The sequence below is a fragment of the Megachile rotundata genome, chromosome 16, assembly GCF_050947335.1.
Source record: "Megachile rotundata isolate GNS110a chromosome 16, iyMegRotu1, whole genome shotgun sequence".
Taxonomy (NCBI): domain Eukaryota; kingdom Metazoa; phylum Arthropoda; class Insecta; order Hymenoptera; family Megachilidae; genus Megachile; species Megachile rotundata.
This window is the reverse complement of record NC_134998.1, coordinates 13032981-13053415: the sequence shown is the minus strand read 5'-3', so window position 1 is coordinate 13053415 and position 20435 is coordinate 13032981. Positions and strand designations below refer to the sequence as shown.

Here is a 20435-nt window from a genome sequence, read left to right as displayed (position 1 = left end):
AACGCGAACCTTCGTGCCGCGTCGCGCCACTCGTCGCCAACTTCGCGGCGAAAGGAACCGAATGCACCCGAAGCGATGTTACGACTATCTCCGATCTAACCGAACGGAGGCGCTACTACTGCTGACGTCGCGTCGCGACGCATCACGCCGTTTGTCGAAATTTCAGTGACGCTCAATTTAATTTGAATCCTTCGAACCGTTTGATTCGTGTGCTCTCCAAATTCTACCACGATCAAGCTTTGTTACCTTTCTCCGTATGTTCCTTCGATCGATTATTCTTTTGGACACTGTCTACGGGAGCCGCCATTTCAAATCGCCTCTCGTAAACGGTTAACGCGCTTTTGGAAGCGAGGGTCAAATTTTCTCGGTGTATCGATGTCATTCGCCAAAAAGAACATTTTACATTTAAAGTTAAATAAATGAATGTTGTTACGTATACAGGGTTCGAAAGAATTATCATAAATGTTTTTTATTATTTATGTTTTAATCACAAACACGATAATAAATAGTACAGAACTCTGATCATTTTAAAAGATAAAAGATATATGAAAGTAAACCTGACATCTCTTAAAACGATACCACTAGCTTAGCTAATTAATGTTTCAGAAAAAGAATTTTAAATTTCTAAATTGCTTTAAACTTGTATGATGAGGTACTCTCGTAATCAGGCATAGACCATCGTCCACTCGACATTGTCTGACACGACGAGATTTCTTTCGCCTACCTACGCGTTGGTCCAGTCATGTTTCCGCGTAATCAAGTTGGATGACTTTTATCGTCTTCCGTAGAGCAATGACTTCTCGACTGGTCGAATCAACGGCGAATATTTTTCTTCCGTGGTCTGACGAGTTAAACTACGAAATTTCAAAGCCAATTCCTCGTCTGCGAGTTACCTTCGTTTCCTGATTTCGTATCTCGAAAGCGAAAAAAGAACCCTCCCGTAAATTATTTTCTGAAAAAGACGGGGAGAAAGGAAAATATGATAATGTAATAACGATAATAGCGATAGAAAATGCGTGTGCATGTACGTGCAGAATATATAAGGTTCGTGCGGAATAAAGCAAAAACGATTCGCATAAAATTCTGATCCTGGAGCTTACTACTCGACCGTCTGCTCTCGGTTCGTTCCTCCCTGTCTCGCCCTATACCTTTTCCCTTCTTCAGTGCCTCTTCGAGGACTCATACGTGACTCTAATTTTGATACGTCAACAAAATTTACCCCGTGTACTCTGGATATCGCGTTACAAACAGTCTGGTAGAAATTTCGATGACGCTTACGTTTTCAATTTTCAAAGGGAAAATAATAAGCGTATAAGCTCGGTTTCGAGTAGGCTCGCTCGATGCACGCGGGTTACCGCGCTGCTCGGTTCGAATCGCGTATCCGACGCACAGCACCGGGGGAAACGATGAAAGTCAGAGGACGATATCCGTCTCGTGAGTTTTCTTTATCAGACAACCTTTGTAATAATCTAGCGGCGTTGTAATATTCCTGCTCTACGCGCCTTCAACCATAGACAAAAGAGTTATTGTCTAGTATTCCTAAGGTACACCGAGTTCGTTGTTCACCGTAGATATACAAGGAAAAGAATAACGAACCAGCTATCTGCGCTGGACACGGTGTTCGTTCGTACTTGACAGAAGAAAAGGGGAATAGGCAAAAAAAACGGGAAAAAAGGGATAACGGGAAAAAGAGGAAAAGGGAAATGGGAAGAAAAAAGGGAAGAGAACGCGTATGAAGGATATTATCACGCTAAAGTAGACAATACCCGGTCCTAGCAGAATTATTAACCCCTTCACGCTCGATGTTGCATATACCGAACATTGTGGATACTTTAACACCTTCGGTGCCACTCGGCTGGAAATTGATCCATTATGAATAGCCGAGATCCGATAAAAATAAAAGAACGATAAAATTATCTGTACTTCTGAACCGCGACGTGGCTAATACGATTCGTTACCGTATCGATATCGGATAACGATTTATCCGATACGCGAAGGCTTCAAGGCCGAGAGATCGAAAGGTCGAAGGTGCGAACAGGATCGATGCGAGAGAATGTCAAAATCGAAAAAATGGCAAAGGGAGATAGACGCGCGTCGAACCCTTTAACAGCTGTTCGACGTTGGTAGCTGTACGGTGGTAGCTCGCCTTAAAGACACGCGCAGCCAGGAATATCGATCCGACCCGACACGACCCGACACGACCCGACACGGTCCGACACGATCCGATTCGACTCAACCCGATTCGACCCAACGCACGACCTATACCAAACTGGACGCAACGCGACTCAACCCTTTCCCCTTTACTTCTTTCGCTTTTTGCATCGTCTCTGCTTTTCCTTTTTCGCCATCCTTCGCGTTCCACGCTTCAGACTTACCGAATCCGTCATGGAACTTTCGCAACGATTATTTTCGATCGAAAGTGCCCGTCTAACTCGATTCGTTCCGCGCAACGTATAACCGAGCGTTCGGTAAATATCAGTTTCTTCTACTTGCTTTGATATCCGCACGATGAGGAAGTTCGCGTGGAACAAGGTTGGAAACAATCTCGGATGAGAGGCAACGGATCGAAATCACTCTTCCGATGCGACGAGACGCGACGCGACGTTGCCCTTATTTCGTGTTCCCGCGGCAAACGAGAACTAATTAACGGCGACCGATAATTACGTTACGTCAATCGAATTAGCCATCAGACTAGCGAAGTAAGTTCGTAGCAACGTGCACTCGAAGAACGGCGGCATTGTACGAGATGTGCCCGATTCGAATCGGTTCAATAACAGTTGTCGCGACTCTTATTATCCCATCGGGCGCGAACAGAGCCGAGAATAAGAGTAGTCGGATAGAACGATATCGAATAGGCCTACGGGTGAGACGGAGAGAGGCATAGGGAGCTTCGTGGATGGACGGCAAGAGAAAGGGAAAGGTAGTTTGGCTACGGAATTCGATGAACCAAGGGAGGAGAACGGAAGAGAAAACGAACTTCGTTACATCCGCTGCGAAAAGCTTGGCAAGCTCGCGTGCGGTCTATACGAATAACCGAGTCGCCATGGAAACGGAAAGGAAGCTCCTCGAACCTTGGAAGTTGTCCGAAGGAAAGCTTGGCACACTTGCGCCTTCACAGTTTTACGCGGATACGGCGTTTAACCTTGCGACGTACGAACGCGTTATAGCCCTGTAAAATTTCTTGATGCCATTACGCGGTAAAGCGAGCGAGCAAACGCGATCAAAAGTAAAGTAGCGTAAAAACGTAAACCGATTCTCGCCGACTCGCGTTAAAGGAATAGCGTGTGAACGTTCGATCGTTATCTTCCCTCCGACTCGAGCCGTTAACTTATTCGTCAACATTTTCGATGAATGTTTAGAGAGAAGCAAACGTTAAATCGTTAAACCGTTCGATGAGGATCAGACGATTTGGCGTCGTCGTTGATCGTCGAAGAATGAACGAGGTTTGCGGAGACTTTGGAACGACGAGAAGAGGCAGAGCCGGTGGCAAAGGCAAAGGCAGAAGCAGATGCAAAGACAGAGAGGGAGGCAGAACGAGTCGCGGAAAACAGTTTTACGTGCAAGCGTGGAGAGCGACGGATGACGAGTGCAAGAAAACTCTCCAGTTACAATACAGCCACGTCACGCCGTACTCGTGGACGTCGCTGGTGCTTCCCCTTCATGGTTTCGCGACTCTTCAACCCCTTTGCACAGCCTCTTGTTACACGGTTACCCTGCCCTTCTTCCCTCTTTAAGGCTTCGTTTAGGATGGGGTTACCGGTCGTTACGGCCAGTTTCGAGGGTACTCTTTCCACGCGTACGACACGAAACACGGACCCGTACGCTAAGTAGGCGCATCAAAAGAAGAAAAGCCTCTTTCGCTCGTTCTTTGCTCCCTAACCTTCTGCTTCCCCCTCTCTTCAACTATTTCTCTCTCCCTCTTCCTGTTCTTTCTTATTCTTCACCTCTCTGTCCAACTAGAAATTGTCGCTAATAAACGGTAAGCGATCAGTTTATCGACTGGCGGTCGTAGAGGGTGTGCAGCCGGTACCGACGAAAAAACCTGCAAACGAAGAGGAGTCAGATTGTACGCGCATTCGACAAGACGAGCAAGCAGATTCGATCGGTACGGGGCGCGATGGTGCGAGCTGCCGTTAGAGAGATGGAACACAATGTTCTCTGCAGGAAGCAGCCCGGTTACACCGGTAACCGGTTGAAGCGCAAAGAGAATCTTTCGTTAACGGACAGACAAAGGGAGGAAGGGAATGAGTGGATAGACGAAAGGACAAACAAACGCGACGGACGAATAGGGCGAACGGCCGGAGTATGGCAGACGAGATACGCGCACAGACGGACAGACGGTCTGCTCTGCGTGTTACGTATATTTTCGACAGGATACGCGCCGATTCAGCAACATATATCCTCGACGAATTGTTCAGATTCGAGAATCTTGCCGAGAAATCGTGACGCAACGTATCGTTCTCCAGGCACGAAGCTCCGAATTCGAGCAATATTCCAGAAATCTGGAAACGCGTTCCTCGCCAACTCGATTTACGTCCACTGGATGAAAACCGAGTCGGGGAAAAACACGGACCTCGGCAACGGGCAATTTATAATTAACGAAAGCTAGTTAGCCGTGCAAAATAGTTGAACGCGTCGATGTTTGCGTTCCGTCATTATTTGATGGCTGTCTCGCGACATGCACGGTGAATTGACCGACGCGACGCGGCGCACTGCGACAGTTTACTCGTCAACCAGTCAGCGAATGCACGTAAATTGTCTAGAAATAACTTGTCCGTCTATCCGACTGTTTGATTGTTAGATCTTTCTCTTCCTTCCTCACTTTCTCTGTGCGGCTTCTTTTTCGATACTGTAGCGAGAGAGAACGAGCACGGAAGACGAGAAAGAATTGTTCGCGTTTACCGTCAGTCACGGATAGGAAAAACGCGGATGCTGCTTGCAGGAAAGACAACCAGGTTTGACGCGTCCATTAGCCGCGCTCGACTTTATCCATCGAATATCTGTCGCTGTCTCTATCGATCGAATATTCGCGCCTCTCGGGTCCCACTTTCTAGATCCTGAAGTATGCAGCAGTGATCGTCTTCGAACGGTCCAGTTTTAGGAGCTCCATATTCGTTGGCAAATCTGAAACGAAAACGGGAAATAGAAAATGCTCGGGCGTAAAATTGGAAATTTTTAGGCAACAAACGGGAATGGGCTACGAGGGAGAAGGAAAAGGAAATGGAAATGAAAATGTAACTGGAAATAGAGGGGGAAAGGAGAAGGGTGGGAGGAAGCGGTAGGAATCGGCATCGCGCTGGCCGATGTCGACGTCGACGTCGATGCCAATGCCGACATTGACGAAAGCGTCGAGAGGCGAAGGCGTCGGCGGTAAAGGTGGTAATGGCGGTGAAGGTGGTGGTGAAGGTGGTAAAGATAGTAAAGGTGATAGAGGTGGTAGAGGCGCTCGCTTGGTTGCGGTAACGACGCGACTGTGTCGGTGCACGGAAAAGGATCAATGAGCAGGTTCAATAACCTGAAATCCACTTGACGTCCGACTACCTATTGGTACGAGTGACTGCGTCGCTTCAACAACCAAAATAGATATTCATTTTCCAAGAGTGCTATTTTCCCAGCCAGACACAAATCCAATACCGCCGATTTAAGTGCTCCGCTCGGGTCAAAGACCCGACAGCGGCACGCGAGCATTCCGAATATCTCGAGAGTTTTTCTCGAAAGCGCGAATCGCGACCAGCCACTCGGTACCATCGAATTCGAGTCGAATCATTTCGGCGTTGTTCGGTAAAAGTAGAGGTTCGACCGCGGAATTAGTTCATCCTTTTTATAAACGATAGAAGCCAGGAAAACAATACGTATCACATTACGGTTAAGGAAAACTGTGTACGAAACGTTTTCTTTACAGCTTACAATGCTTGGGAAGTATTCGAGAACAAACGAGGACGAAGCGTCGAGCGGTACGTCGTACTTGGCGCACTGGCTAAATGCGAGTCAGTACGTAAGCATAATACGCATTTCGAGGCGCATCGGGGGTGAAACGATCGGGGAACGAGCGTTCGTGACTCCCTATTTACCAGAGAGGGTAAGTGGGCCAAGGGGGGCCAATAGGGGCCAACAGGGGTCACGCGGGGCTAAGAGGGTGCGCGTCGAACTAAAGGGAACGTGAAAGAAGCAGCGACGTTATTCGATCGAAATGATGACAGAAATCGTCCGTCAAAGAGTCGATGAAATCGAGAACGGACGATGTCGGAAAAGAAAATTCGATCGGTCCCGTTGAATAGGTTCCAAACCGAGCGAGAAATCAGCCGAAAGAAGTTGAGATAGCGAACGGAACTTTCGGCAGAAAGCCGAGAATCGTATCGAAACGATTGATCGCAAGAATTCGCTAGAAATTGTTTTTGAGCGATGTTTAATTTTGCGTCGAGTTCGATTAGTTCTCGCTAACCGACCGCGAGATCGAGATCCCCGAAAAAGAAACAATCGAAGAGACAATTAACCTCGTTAAACTTCTGATTCGTTTCGAAATTCGGGAAAGCGACAAAATCTAACCGTACAAACGAAAAACTATGTCGTTGAAGTGGCTAAAGAATTGGCAGCATGAGAATCAGAGTTCCGAAGGTAGTTCGGAATCAACCTCGCATTCGACTCAGTCCGCTAATGAGGTAGAAGAAGATGATCTGACGTGTTGTCATCGAATGACCGTGTTCAGTCCTCGGATACGAAACATCCTGATAACGGAACCTGTAATGAAATGGTTAGGGCAGCATGTCACATGGGAGCATTTGTTCTCACTGACGACCAACGCAGGAATCGTGTTGATCGTCTGGGTGTTCTTGTATTTCCTGCTGGGCAATACGATGCTACCGCGCAACAACGGCTTCGGCTTCTACATTCTGCTGATACTTTCTAATTTGCTTGGTCGGATTATATCGTCGATCCCGTACCTGAATCTCCCACCGGTACTTGGGATGCTGTCAGCTGGTATGATCGTCCGCAACACGGGACTCTACGACATCCACCAGGACCTCGGCAGCTCGAACGCCGCTAAAATTCGAACATTTTGCCTAACCTTCGTCGCGATACGAGCTGGAATCCAACTGTCGACCACTAGTTTGAAAAAGAACCCGGTCTTCGTGATCATCCTGGCTATCATACCCTGTACGATGGAGATGCTCATACTCACTTTGTGCTGCAGATACATTCTACTGTATCCTTGGAACTGGTCTTTTATGACCGGGTGAGTCACGAACCAAGAGCAAACTTTATCGACTTCCCTTCCTTCTCGCAGCTTGGTTGTTCCATGTTTACGCTTCCTCTCTCTTTCTTCCTGTCCACTCGAAGAACGATACTCGCCTGCCTGTCACCGGTAGTGACCGTGAACTGTGTCCTAGCTTTGGCCGAACGAGGTTACGGCGAAGACAAAGGACTCGCTACTATACTCTGCACCGCCGCCACCTTCGAAAACGTGCACGTTGTTTCGCTGTTTGCTATCTGTTACGCGAACGTTTTCACCAACGGTATCCGATCCTCGTACTTTGTTTACTACTACGATACTACGTGCCACCCCTCTTTCCTTTCGCTTTTCTCTTCGACGATTAACTCGGCTGCCTCCGGCGATTTTTAGACGAAGGAAGAACAGAATGGTGGTCCTTCGTGCCCGCTGGCCTTCGTGACGCGTTACTGGCAATTGGAACGGGAGTTTCCCTCGGCATTTTCTTAGTGTTTTTCCCGCATCGTAGTCACGTGAGTAATTGTCGTTCCCGCGTGGAAATCATCCACGCTTTTTCTTCTCGTTTCCATTTCACACGCACCAGAAATTTCTTTAGGGATACGTGACCTGGTATCGCATGATAGGCTTGGTGTTCGCCTCCGTGATGTGCACCACGGCGACAGCGCAAGTAACGATCTCGGGCGGAGGATACTTGGCCGCTATGGTTCTGTCGTTCGTTGCTATCACCGGCTGGAAAATCTTGGCCGGTTCTTATGACGTTAGTTGAGCGCGATCGATAAAGCGATTATGGAGTTCATTTTCTGATCGCCTGTCTTTGCCTTTCAACGATTAGACGACGCTTATTCGACGCACGGCTTTCGTCCTCTGGCAGTTGGTGCAACCGATCTTGGCCGGATTAGTAGGCGCCGACATGGATATCGAGCGCTGGACCTGGTCTCGATTCGGACTTCATGTGACATGTATCCTGCTTGGGCTAACGGTAAGTAACGCACAAGGATCGATATCGTGTCGAAAAGTCTGTTCGTTGTTACCGTCTAGGCGCGTAGTCTTGGTATCCTGATTATCACCTACGGTGGACCGTTCACGTGGAGAGAAAGAGTGTTCATGGTCATCTGCGGGTTACCAAAAGGCACTTTACAGGTATCGTGAACTATTACCCTATTTCTATTATGTTACATTTTATTCTATTACCATCCTGCTATCATATTCCCTCTACCTGTTCTGGTAGTACAAGTATATAACGTATGGTCGTACTACTGAATCTTTGCTGGTTACATTTGAAGGCTGCGTTGGGACCAATGGCGTACGAACGAGCGCGACGTGAAGCAGACGACTGGACGATGGACCTGGCTCAGGACGTGGTCGAAGTGGCCTTCGTGACGATGTTGTTGTTGGCGCCGCTCGGATCTATTCTCATAAATCATACTGGACCGCTTCTTCTCAAAAGAGTATCTAAACGAGAAGAGCGAAGAAAACGCGAGCTGAGCTACCTTCGAATCCTTAGCCTTCAGCCTCTTCCGCGTCACTCAATCAGAGAAAGGGAAAGAAAGCGGCGGGTTACGAACGTCGTGACCGCTTGAACGACCGCTTCCATTCCGTGCTACCGATAACCTGTCCTCCTTCGCGAAACAATAGCCACCGTGGCTCATTTTCTTTTCTCTTCTCCTCTCTCCTCTCCTCTCCTCTCCGCGCCTTTCATCAACGCGCAACTTCTTTAGGCTCTGCTCCTCGCCGCGCTTCTTTTTTCTTCTTTTCGCAACACCTCCTTTCTCTTCCTTCTCCTCCTTCGCCGCTGCTTTATTTCTTATCAAAGTGTCCAGACGAAGCGAAAAATTTCCGCACGAATATTTGTATTGTCTTTTTCGAAGTGCGTCGACGTTGTACTCGCGATGCGTCTCGTCGTCGTTGCATCATCGTCGAACCGCCGCTAAATCGAGCCAATTCCCAATGTTTTGGATCGCATCGCGTCAATCGACTTAACTTTTCATTCATTGTATCTGTGAAACAAAAGACAACTTCTGTACACTGTTCTATTCATGGTAGAACATTATTCTCTGTTTTCCCTCTCCCTTTTCATTTCGTATTTAAACAATTTATCCCGCCTTATGAGACGCACCTATTAACCGCAGTACTTTGAGTCTTCGATTCCATAATCATGTACTCACAATCATATTCTGTCTTCTTTTTCCATGCTCGAAAAGAATGCTTTCGTTCTAATGGCTTTGAAGTAATTTACGCTACAGCTTACTCGTACTATCACATACATGTGCTGACAGGTTTGAATGCCATCCATTTTAGTCACCTGCAATTCCACCGAAAATGTTTTTAATTGTTATATTATAACGAAATAAACATCTTCGTTTACGAGTAATTTTCTGTTTGTCATGTATTTTATGTCGTTACGCTATTATGGATCAATCAGATTTCCAATAAAATTAGCTGCACTAAAAAGAAATGTCGGTACAACAATGGTCTCTTTTACTTTTTGCGACTTCTGCATTTCTTTATTGTTAGATTTTCTTTTCAAATCGGATTCAATTATACGAGTGGTGCTATCTAACGGTAAATGACAAAAGTAATTGTGCGCAGCGTATCGAATAAGGAACAGAACAAAACTCGTTAATAAATTGAACAACGCATCAAAGAAAATCGATGACATGGTTTGGAAAGTAATTAAAAGATATCGATCAAAATTTTTATTGATTCGATATCAAACAAGAAGTGTCTTTTGAAACTCATCGTCGTGTGAGGATCTGCCTTTCGGTTCTATCTTACCGTGTCAAGTTTCCAAACTAGAATCGCGCGAGTTTATGACAAACGTAGCCTCGCGGTTGTAAATGTTTGGATACCGTTGCAAGATTGTGCGCGTAACACTCGAACACTTTGGGGCATAACACGATAACCAGAAGATACTAGAATGATCTAGACTCGACTCAACGATGCTTGGTATAATTGTGTCTGGTCGACTGGTAAGTTAATTCGAGTTTAGTGATCTACAAATTGACATTTTATTGCATGCGGTTAATTGACAGTTTTACGTAAATCGGTAATTTATTTTCAACGAACAATACCGTAGCGTGAATTCATAAAAAATAAATTTATTACATACTTTATTGTATAAGTATATACCCACGACCGATGTACGAATGTTAATATTGTTTACAGGTACAAACGGATTTCCAACAGATTGCAGAAACTCAGTTTTTGATTACAGTACCAGACGCAGATAATATTAATCACATCGTCGTGTTCCTGACAGGTACATTACCATTTCCTGATGGAACAGGCGGTGCAGGTATTTAACAAAATATGATACTAATCGCTTAATGTGATCAACACCTTATAAAAATTCATTCTGTTTTATTTTTGTGCAGTGTATTTCAGTTGGCCGGATCCAACTGCTCCACCCAACTGGCAGTTTCTTGGATATATTTCCAACGCAAAGCCTTCAGCTATATTCAAGATATCAACATTGAAGAAAAACCATGAATTCGAGAATAGCAACTTAGGCATTTTTGGAGTGGGAAAAATTTCTCATGTAGCTCAAATAGGTGTCTCGGTTGAACCCCTTGGAGCTATAGAACAATTAGCAGCTACTGTGACCGAAGCCACGTCGAATTCGTTCTTGGAATTCGTCCAGAAAATGCTTACTAGCTTTTTGAATTATGTTTCCAGTTTCTCTGTAACACAGGCACAAATGACGCCTAATCCAACCGAAAATTATGTTCCGCTATCGACTATTCAAGGATGGTACGAAACGTTCGAGAGGAGGTTACAGCAAAATCCAAACTTTTGGAAAGCATGATGAGAACGCAACCAACTTTCGTTACGCGATAGTTGGTCTTCATTTCGCGTTCCAGCATCTTATTTCTCGACGCTCGCGTTTTCGTCCACGAAGTACGACAGACTGGAATGCGTTGTGTCGCGCGCATAAATTCAAATTTTTTTATATTTATCATCAAAGAACTGTATCGTAATAATAAGATTAATTGTAATATTACCGCGTTTTTTACTCGAAACGCTAAAATCTCACCTGTATGCATTTAACATCAACTTTAATGTCCATTGCATTTTGATTGTATTGTACGCTTTTCGAATTTCGTTGAAAAATTTGTTTCAAGAATATCGTACATACTATATTGCTACCTTTTGATTGTTTCGCGCTCATGTAATACTTATTTGCGAAATATTCAACAAATGTAAAATTGCAATTCACGATAACAAAACGAGAAAAATGATAATCAGTAATATAAAAAGTATGCCTGTCTTTTATTTTTTTTTTCTTCGCACAAATCTGTGTGTAGTATGAATATGTGAACAGATACAGACAAATGTGAATTTAGCACGGAATCTAGAATTCTTAGAACGGTAGACTGAATGGTAGATTATGTGCGCCGTGGCGCTCTCTGCATTTTCGCTAAAATAATGTTTATTAAAACTTTTGCACAACATTGTTTACGCGAATAAATATTTTCTTTTTCACTGTACCATAATTATACAGACGCGATGATATGTGAATCGTTATCGAATAGATGCTGTACTGATAAGGTAGTAACCAATAAATAGAATCTTTCATTTTTTTTTTTCAATGGAACGTTCGTTTATTGAAAATCGTCGTGCCGCCAAAGATAAAAATCGAGCAATGAAAAAGCGGTTTGAATCGTATATAGACTAAACTGTCAGTGTAACTTTCACACGAAGCGGAGCAAGTATCTTTCTCAAAAATTTATTGGAAATTGAATTTATCGTGATATTATCGTTTACCAAGTAGAAGACAAAAGTAAGAAGCAAACGAGCAAATTAATGGGGACCGCGTCCCGTGAGGCTGGCCATTTTCGTGAACCACCGTGACGAAAAGTGATCGCGTTTGGATCGTACTTGCACGAGATTAGCCGTCGTGTCGTTTATCCCATAAGCTATCTACGTATCTATTTAACAATCTAGCAGATTTATTTTTTTCTCAAGATCGAACTTGAAATTCTTCCATCTCTTTCGACGTGAGAAAATGATCTCTATTTCGAGCAACGTTCTCGTTGTACTTGGTGCGTAAACGACTGTTTATGGATTTTGTATGAAGTATCAAAACGGTCAGATATCGCCCATCGCGGAGGAACTTCGCAATCGAAGGTAAGACATCGTTACTGTTATTGAACTCGTCGCCTACGCTTATTCTTAATTTGCTAAGAAATTTGATCGAAAAGTTTACTACTTTAACGTTTCATGATGTATTTTCCTCTTTATGAATGTTTTCAGCCCTCCTTTTGTTCGTTTCGTGCTAACGATTCTGTTTAGTTCAATAATTCTATGCAATTAAGACGTTTACAAAAATAACATTTCATCCGCACACACGGTACAATGCTGACAGATTTTAAGCGTATTTCGTGAATTTTAATTCTTTATTGTTTAGAATAATACAAATGTCAATGTGACGTCGATCTAATTGTCTTAAATTTTTCAGCAATCGAAACAAAATAAATTTTCCATTTTCCGATACGATATCTTTCATATCATTTATCGTCCACGAATGAAACGTTTATCTTTTTAGTTCATCTATTTTGCGAGTTTTTTTTAACAAAGATATTTTTATATAGCTATGACATTGCTTTTACACAATGCAAACCACAAACCAGTATAAAATATGTTGCCAATATTTTCTTCCTACACAAATCTTTTGTACAGATTTTTCATTTTCATGCTGTTATTACTTAAATAATTTCTATGATTATTGAGTGGTGATAATATATAATTATGAGCATATGAATTTATCGATGGTGTATTACAGAGAGCGGAGATGGATAGTTCAGAAGAGCCAACAAGTCTGCAGTCCATTTGTCATTTACACGCTTCGGAATTATTCCCAAAGCACGCACATTTTGAGTGCGAGGATCAAACACTTACAGTCCCATTTACACCATTAAGCGGGGAATCAATTGTAGCTCTTGGACGTACATCGGATGGAATATTGGCTCTTTCAAATTACAGACTCTACTTGCAATTAAGTCAGACACGTTACAATATTCCATTGGGTTTAATCGAGCAATTAGAAGTGAAAGAAATTTTCTTCTTGCATATTGGTTGTAAAGATGCACGTTCATTAAGGTATAGCATTATTCAGTGTTAATATAATGCATTGTTTCCTTGTTAATCCTGAATTATGAATGTTCAAATATTTTCAGTTGTGCTTTCTCGACGAATGAACACTGCTTGGAATGGTTCAAACGACTCCATAAAGTGACTTATCCACGGAAAAATATAGAAGATATATTTGCTTTTGCTTATTATGCCTGGTCTTTGGAAGAAGGTAAAGATAGTTTCAAACTTGGGAAAGATAATGCTTCTTACACCGCTACTTTTAATTCTGAGGTAAGTAAATAGTAAACACAAATGAATACCAGTGTTCAATTTGATCATAATACAAACTATTTCTCTGTTCCTTAGGTAGAACGATTGAAATTTAATTTACACGGTACATGGCGTATAAGTCAGATCAATAAAGATTATCGAATGTGCCCGTCTTATCCGCCGTTGCTTTTGGTTCCTGCTTGCATTTCCGACAAAATCCTCGAAACCGTGGCCAAATTCAGAAGTTCTCGTCGAATTCCTGCTGTTGTTTGGAGGTAGTAGGAAAACTAGGAGGTAGTTTTATCTTTATGCGCGACCCAATACGAGTTTCTGGCTCTCTTTATAGGCACGTGAACAACGGTGCGGTGATAGCACGAAGTAGTCAACCAGAAGTGGGATGGCTCGGTTGGCGGAGCGCGGAAGACGAAGATCTGTTGAAGGCTCTTTCAGATGCATGCGCCTACGATAAAGGTGAATCGACGATGGTGGACTCGTCCATCGTTTATCCCGATGATAGCGACGACGGTGTCACAACAAATAGTACCAAAGTGAGCATCGAAGATTTAAGCAAGTTATTTGACTGTTTAAAGGAGAAGCAGTTTTCATTGGAGATTCCGTGAAAAGAAATTTCGAATACGCGTTGAAACTTTCAATATCTTTTTTCGAATTCTAACACGTTATTTGCAGAAAGTTTTAATCGTGGACGCGAGGTCGTATACAACCGCCGTGGCAAATAGAGCGCGCGGTGGTGGTTGCGAATGTCCAGAGTATTATCCCAGTTGCGACATACAGTTCATGAATTTACCGAACATTCATTCGATACGAAAGAGCTTTCACGCAGTGAGGCAACTATGCGCATCAGATGCGGATCAACCCAAGTAAATACTTTGTCTTCCATCGTGTTTTATGTACTTTCGTTTCATGTTCTCTCTTCTTTCCTTTTAATCTGTCGTAGCGGCGATCAACGAACGAATACATGTAACTTAATATCTTTTGATTTTCATCTCGTAGTTGGCTCAGCCTTTTGGAAGGAACACGATGGTTGCAACACATGTCTGGATTGTTACGTGCAGCTGTGACCGTAGCTTCGGCAATCGAAAGAGATGGTCGACCGGTATTGGTCCACTGTAGCGACGGCTGGGATAGAACACCTCAGATCGTCGCGTTAGCACAGATCCTTTTAGATCCTTATTATAGAACTATAGAGGTATGCTAAAGGTACTTTGTCTTTCTTTTTTAGTTTTTCATAGAACGGTCGTTTCGTTATTTTGTTTTGCTGTTGTTAGGGATTCCAAATTTTATGCGAGAGAGAATGGTTAGACTTTGGACATAAATTCGCAGATCGTTGTGGGCAAACGGTTGGTTGCGAAGATCCCAACGAACGATGTCCAGTATTTTTACAATGGCTCGATTGCGTACATCAGCTAATTCTACAGTTCAAATGTAGTTTTCAAATGTCTCCCGCGTATCTTGTAAGTTGTACAAAAATCTCAAGTGCATATTTCTCATTTATTCGTCTGTCTGTTTATTGGTGTATAGATATATAGGTGTAGAGTATACGGGCGCATTCTGACTTCTTTTTATTTTAGGTGAAACTTGCACAACATACGTATTCGCAACTTTTCGGCACATTTCTTTGCAACACGAGGCAAGAAAGGTTACAGTTGAGAATACGCGAGCGTACATTTTCGGTGTGGCGGTTCCTTAATTCCAGTTCGTTTGTAAATCATTTGTATTCACCGTTAAAAAATCAAGTGAGACATATTTTTGACACGTTCAATTAATCAAGATAGGTTAGTTACTCGCGTGTATTGAAATGTATCGATAATTTTTTGTATTGTTCAGGTATTATGGCCGAGTTGTAACGTGCGTGACCTCGTTTTATGGTCCGAAGTATATTTAGGTTCCATGGAATCTTCTCTGGGTGTCAGGGACGACAAACAAAGAGTAACGATGATCGATATCGAAGGTGGCGATAACGAAGAACCGCAGGGACAAATGACTAAAACTCGATCATACGGCGATCTTATGCATGCTCCCGATCATACGGCCTACCTTCATCGTAGACTCAGCGATCCAAGTATTTCGGTAGAAAAGTACGCGTTCGTGGAGTTCGTTTTATTTCTATGTACTTCGACGTACCCGCAGCGAATCGACGCGTAATTCCTGTATACAATTGCAGAAAATTTGATTCTTTGACACTCGATGCAGAAACCGAAGAGAAGACTGTAAATCACGCGGAGAATTGTACAATGGAAAGAGTCGAGGAAAATGCAATAGAAAATTCCGATCAGACCGAAATACGGTACAAGACGGTGCAGGCCTTAAACGATTCGCCAGTGAATCCTTCGGTGGATAGCTCGACAGACACTTTGATACCCAGCAACGATTCTTTGCAAGGCGTGATCAACGCTGATAAGGAAACGTAAGTGCATACATTAAACGTCAAGTACGATTAAAATTAGATCCTATCGGGAATATGCATCCGAATTTAATCGCGGATTCGAATTCGAATCGAACAACAAAAAGATTTTTTGTTGAGCAGTAAAGTTTCGAAAAATTCACCGTCCGATATCGTATCACCATGGATCGAGAACAACGTGACCGGTCGAAACGTTTGCTCTTGCAACCGTAATTGTAATCACAATCAGAACGAGGGTAGCGACGTTAGCGACACCAGCGCACCCCTAATATCGAGAACACCTAGCAGCATTTGTCCGGCTTCGCCGACTCATCAAGACGCGTTACTAGATAATATCGATAGACTGGATGATGTCGATGGTCTTCCCGTTATCCAGTGTGACGTACAAATGCGCGTGCAACAGATTATCGTGGAACATAAGGTATTATTTTCGTTCCTTCAAAGAAACAGCGACACAAGTTCGTAGTATAGGTAGAATTCTTAATCGTTTCGTTATAGCTGAAAGAAGAAGCGCTTAGAAAAGAATTACACACGACGAGATTGGCCCTAATAAAACAAGTTTGTAATCACAACACGGACACCGAACGCGTCGATGATATCGTAAGTATCGTACAATATTTGTCGACCAAAGGTTTCCAGTAATATTAGCATAATGTAATTAAGAAGCGAAAATAAAATATAGAGGAATAGAGATATAGATAGGGAAAAGAATATCGATCACATTTTAGGGTTCGTTACCCGATTCGGTAGGAAGTACCGGAGATCATGGAGAGTCATTACCTTCGGATATGTCTTGGGAAGCAGTCGAAGAATTAGGTCCAGCTCCCACACTGTGGGTACCTGATCACGCGGTGAATCGATGTATGGGATGCAATACAGAGTTTTGGCTCGGAAGGCGTAAGCATCATTGCAGGTAAAGGAACATCCGCAGCATCGTAATCGATTGACTTTGTTCGGTGTACGTTAACGCGTGCAATTTATTCGTTTGCGTCATAGGTGCTGCGGTAAGATCTTTTGTGCAGATTGTTCCGAGAATTCGACGCCGTTACCTAGCGAGCAGTTGTATAATCCCGTGAGGGTTTGTAGCGAGTGTTTCTCTCGGCTTCATCGACACGCAAGTCCGTGCCAGTGTAACACGCGTCACCATAACAAGGGAGAAAACGACGCGGAGCTTTCCACGAACTCGGAAAATTTGATAACTTGTCAACGGCCGAAGGGTTTGCACGTAACGAAGGACAGTTGTTGCGACAATCTGTTACAGGCTGCACATCAAAAGTCGCAACCTCCGGTTACAGCGGCTACCGTCAATTGAAAATTCGAAGGAAAAGTGGAAAAAGAACGCTGCTACGGCTGTGGCTGCCGCTGTGGGTCCAACTGCGGCGGCAGCCTTTAGGTTTTTAGATGGTTTTTGACGACACGGAGTATCCTTAACATCTGGCTCGAATGCGCGATAGCCACGTTAGATTCTTCGAGCGATTAAATATTTATTGCTAGAGTAATAATTTGTACGAAGAAGCGTGTATAGCATCAGAGAGAAGTCAAGTCAGTATACGAGAGGTTGTATATACAACACGTACACGTACACATACCTACACACGACACATATACATACACATATTAGGAATAACTTGGTCCAACGAGATACCTGGCTTCTTCGAACGAGACTATTCAAGTTTCCCCAAGATTTTTAGGAAATCTTGTTACCCTTACGAGATACAGCGAGACGAGGCCGAGAAACATTTTGGATAGGCTGTGACTGATGTCTAGTTATAGACACCGTGCGAGGTGCGCTCTTAATAAATCGTCGATCAATCGATGGAACGACTCGTTAATTAATAGTTGGATTACGATACGAGTAACGTGTATTTGTATATTACTGCTGTTTACGAGAATTGGTATATTAAATGTCATTATCATATGTGATGCACTCTCTCTCTCTCTCTCTTTTTTTCTTTCTCTCTTTTTATTTATTTTTGTCTGTACGCGTTTTCGAGTACTGTTTTTTCTTTTTTATTCGTTCGCTCGCTTTTGAGAAAGTCATGCTATTTTTATTCCCGTAAGATTCTGAAGTTGTGTTGCATTTTGAAATATTTTTGTTACATTTCTTATAATATCAACGTCGCCTTTCGTGTCGTCCGCATTTTGGAATTGTATCAATATAACGAGATAGGTTGTAACGACCCCCGCGATCTAAAATTTATATAAGTCACGGATATGATATACATTTTCCCTGATTGCACGGACAAATTGGATCCTAGCCTCCTTACCGACGTTATCAGAGTCCTGTCTACAGGAAAAAGTCCACAAGCTGAAAACTCCAGAGGTCGATGTAATAATTGAAGCGAAAATATTTCCAATTCCCGTCGAACTTCGGTCTCGAAACTAGAGGAGAGTAATCGACTGACCAGAATAGCCGTCTTTTTTCCCTGAAACGAAAGTTTTCGTTCTCGATTGTAACCGATACGTATGACATTAGTGGTCGGTATGGCATTACCTCTGCGACGGCATAATAACTAGGTTGAACAATCATCAGCATTCTGGCTACGTGGAAGATGCACCACCCACCTTGAACGAATAAAAATATCCATTCGTGTTTCTCACCAGCTTGTATGATCAAGAAATACGGGGTGATGATCAGGTGTAAGAGGCACGTTACGGTGACGGCCAGTATGACAGTACCGAATGTATCGTTTATGACAGAGACCGTGTCGCAGAGCGAAGAATGAATCAATCTCAGTTCAGATATACGCTTCACGTAGTTGCTGTTATCTGCGAACAAAGGATACGTAAAATATGGACTGTTGTGAACGAGCAGATATTACTTACCTGGTAATTTTCGAAAGATTTGATAGCTGGTTAACTCGAATTGTCTCTGAGATCGTAAGTCGGCCGACGTTTTGTCGCGAACTTTGTCGACTACTTGATAAACGAACAGGAATAAATTGGATCGATCGTAACAATAAAGTGGTGGTAACGATCATTAAACTAAGTGGTCAAATAGAAACTCGAGTTTTCTCTGTTTACCTGTTTCAGTTGATTTTCCAAAGTGATCGGTGACGCGAAAGTTATCGGACAAGTTTAGAAGAGCGTTGTTCAACCGAACAAATCTTAGCCCAATATTGTAGGTTGAGACGGTATATTGAATCTCCGTCATAATGATAACAGTGTACATAAAATATAGCGATGCGTAGTTGAGAGGTCCTTTATCGGACATAGTTTCCTGCACCCTTGTTTTTCGATCCCACGTGTAGAAGTCTAAAGTCGAATTGAACCAGAGGAAAAAAAGACTGCACGCGGTTAAAACGATTGTAAATCTACGAGCGTTTTTCTTTGTCGGGGACAGATCGATTTTCTCATCCACCTGAAATCAACGTACTGATTAATTTATTAGCGCGCAAACCTTGATAATTGATCGCCTCGCACCTCGATTAATTTGTTGAGGACTACTTGCAGCTTTTTCCAACGAAAAGGCGAGCCAACGATGCACACCACGGTTAAACTCATTATTCCGAGAACGTCGCTGCACGTCGCGATTATGGCTGTGCGAAATTTTAATCTAGTGCTGTGTTTCCAGCCGTCTTTCAAATCTCTCCATAGACCCCAAATTTCTGCGCTGAGGAGCAACATTAACACGCACAAGCTGGAAAAATATAACGCGTTTAAATTATTCGAAATTCAAATTTATGAGGGGTGATTTTTACCTGTAGAAGAGGTCAAGGATGCTTAGACGAGCTCGATATCCTCCAGTGACATTTGCGACGAATCTAACAGGGATCAAACCGCACGCTTTACCGAGGTAATATATCGGAGAAATTGCCTGACAAAGATAACTCTGGAATGTATTCTTGTCTTTATTTCCCTCCGGTTTCGATTCCATCTTCGATTTCGTACTTTGACGTCGTCGATTTTCTACAAGCATTCAATTAATAACATCGCACACTTTAAACTTCAGATTATTCGTACGGAATAATTGCAAAAACGTAAACGCACGCGATACACTATTGTTTGTACTGCCGCCACTGCCTATGGTTTTTCGTTTATCGTTATCGATGTTCCATCGCATATGCGATGGCATTATCCTTACGCGCCACTTCGCCTACTTTCGAACTTTTTCAAGGAAAGGAAAATGTTATGCGAAGAACTCCTGCAACGAAAACTAAGCATACGCGATGTACGTACAGTCGCGACTAGTTTCGAACGCGCGCTTACCATTTCACTGCTGTCAACGGCGCAATACCCTTCTTCTTGTTTCCTTCTTCCTTTCATTTACTCTCTTTCATCGATCCTGTAAACTCGAAACTCTTCGTACTCGTATGAAACGCTATCACCAAATACATTCATCTTTGTCAGATCGTTAACAGATCGTTATCGTCGACAGTAGCGTGGTTTTTATTTGTAGTACGTGGCCAGAAGCGGCGTTTATCATTCACCCTCTGGAAAAAC

The 20435-nt window shown here is 43.2% G+C and overlaps 4 protein-coding genes across 10 annotated transcripts; 3 read left to right on the top strand and 1 right to left on the bottom strand.

Annotated features, from left to right (window-relative positions):
• Window positions 1-106: 106 nt before the first annotated feature.
• Window positions 107-10198, top strand: LOC100881959 (sodium/hydrogen exchanger 9B1). 3 transcript variants are annotated; one of them, XR_013040955.1, is made up of 6 exons: window positions 107-7234; window positions 7339-7514; window positions 7622-7740; window positions 7824-7985; window positions 8061-8368; window positions 8512-8650. XR_013040955.1 is itself a non-coding variant. In XM_076541239.1 (6 exons), exons 1-6 carry the CDS (start codon window positions 6564-6566, stop codon window positions 8806-8808), a joined length of 1572 nt encoding a protein of 523 aa, XP_076397354.1. In that variant the 5' UTR covers window positions 107-6563; the 3' UTR covers window positions 8809-10198. The 3 variants fall into 3 exon arrangements, 2 of the variants coding, with proteins under 2 accessions (XP_076397354.1, XP_076397355.1); XM_076541239.1 differs by having other exon boundaries at window positions 8061-8207; window positions 8512-10198; XM_076541240.1 differs by having other exon boundaries at window positions 8061-8207; window positions 8267-8655.
• Window positions 10035-11228, top strand: LOC100880855 (protein OPI10 homolog). Its single transcript, XM_003701084.3, has 3 exons — window positions 10035-10197; window positions 10394-10523; window positions 10603-11228. Exons 1-3 carry the CDS (start codon window positions 10168-10170, stop codon window positions 11031-11033), a joined length of 591 nt encoding a protein of 196 aa, XP_003701132.1. The 5' UTR covers window positions 10035-10167; the 3' UTR covers window positions 11034-11228.
• Window positions 11229-12060: 832 nt separating this feature from the next.
• Window positions 12061-20331, bottom strand: LOC100881741 (gustatory receptor for sugar taste 43a). 4 transcript variants are annotated; one of them, XM_012280427.2, is made up of 9 exons: window positions 20202-20331; window positions 19983-20136; window positions 19694-19901; window positions 19416-19632; window positions 19017-19353; window positions 18819-18911; window positions 18487-18761; window positions 18260-18418; window positions 12061-18182 (listed from the first exon to the last, which is right to left on the bottom strand). In XM_012280427.2, the coding sequence occupies exons 2-9, from the start codon at window positions 20065-20067 to the stop codon at window positions 18030-18032; spliced, it is 1527 nt and encodes a 508-aa protein (XP_012135817.1). In that variant the 5' UTR covers window positions 20068-20136; window positions 20202-20331; the 3' UTR covers window positions 12061-18029. The 4 variants fall into 4 exon arrangements, with proteins under 4 accessions (XP_012135817.1, XP_012135818.1, XP_003701221.2 ...); XM_012280428.2 differs by lacking the exon at window positions 19983-20136 and having other exon boundaries at window positions 20202-20329; XM_003701173.3 differs by lacking the exon at window positions 20202-20331 and having other exon boundaries at window positions 18819-18908; window positions 19983-20123.
• LOC100881853 (phosphatidylinositol-3,5-bisphosphate 3-phosphatase MTMR3) lies at window positions 13020-17910 on the top strand. Of its 2 annotated transcripts, XM_076541236.1 has the most exons (14): window positions 13020-13327; window positions 13405-13591; window positions 13667-13845; window positions 13917-14118; window positions 14258-14448; window positions 14582-14777; window positions 14857-15042; window positions 15160-15324; window positions 15416-15666; window positions 15753-15995; window positions 16116-16413; window positions 16491-16592; window positions 16721-16905; window positions 16989-17910. In XM_076541236.1, the coding sequence occupies exons 1-14, from the start codon at window positions 13020-13022 to the stop codon at window positions 17302-17304; spliced, it is 3009 nt and encodes a 1002-aa protein (XP_076397351.1). In that variant the 3' UTR covers window positions 17305-17910. The 2 variants fall into 2 exon arrangements, with proteins under 2 accessions (XP_076397351.1, XP_076397352.1); XM_076541237.1 differs by lacking the exon at window positions 16989-17910 and having other exon boundaries at window positions 16743-16883.
• Window positions 20332-20435: the final 104 nt, after the last annotated feature.

Bases quoted from the DNA above. Each gene is read 5' to 3' on its own strand.
- LOC100881853 (XM_076541236.1), top strand. From the start codon at position 13,020: ATGGATAGTTCAGAAGAGCCAACAAGTCTGCAGTCCATTTGTCATTTA. The intron at 14,778-14,856 runs GTATGCTAAAGG...TGCTGTTGTTAG, and splicing joins CTTATTATAGAACTATAGAG to GGATTCCAAATTTTATGCGA. The intron at 16,414-16,490 runs GTATTATTTTCG...GTTTCGTTATAG, and splicing joins AGATTATCGTGGAACATAAG to CTGAAAGAAGAAGCGCTTAG.
- LOC100881959 (XM_076541239.1), top strand. From the start codon at position 6,564: ATGTCGTTGAAGTGGCTAAAGAATTGGCAGCATGAGAATCAGAGTTCC. The intron at 7,235-7,338 runs GTGAGTCACGAA...GTCCACTCGAAG, and splicing joins AACTGGTCTTTTATGACCGG to AACGATACTCGCCTGCCTGT. The intron at 7,741-7,823 runs GTGAGTAATTGT...AAATTTCTTTAG, and splicing joins TTTTCCCGCATCGTAGTCAC to GGATACGTGACCTGGTATCG.
- LOC100880855 (XM_003701084.3), top strand. From the start codon at position 10,168: ATGCTTGGTATAATTGTGTCTGGTCGACTG. The intron at 10,198-10,393 runs GTAAGTTAATTC...TATTGTTTACAG, and splicing joins TAATTGTGTCTGGTCGACTG to GTACAAACGGATTTCCAACA. The intron at 10,524-10,602 runs GTATTTAACAAA...ATTTTTGTGCAG, and splicing joins TGATGGAACAGGCGGTGCAG to TGTATTTCAGTTGGCCGGAT.
- LOC100881741 (XM_012280427.2), bottom strand. From the start codon at position 20,067: ATGCCATCGCATATGCGATGGAACATCGATAACGATAAACGAAAAACC. The intron at 18,912-19,016 runs GTAAACAGAGAA...TCGTTTATCAAG, and splicing joins TGGAAAATCAACTGAAACAG to TAGTCGACAAAGTTCGCGAC. The intron at 18,419-18,486 runs GTAATGCCATAC...CTTTCGTTTCAG, and splicing joins GTTATTATGCCGTCGCAGAG to GGAAAAAAGACGGCTATTCT.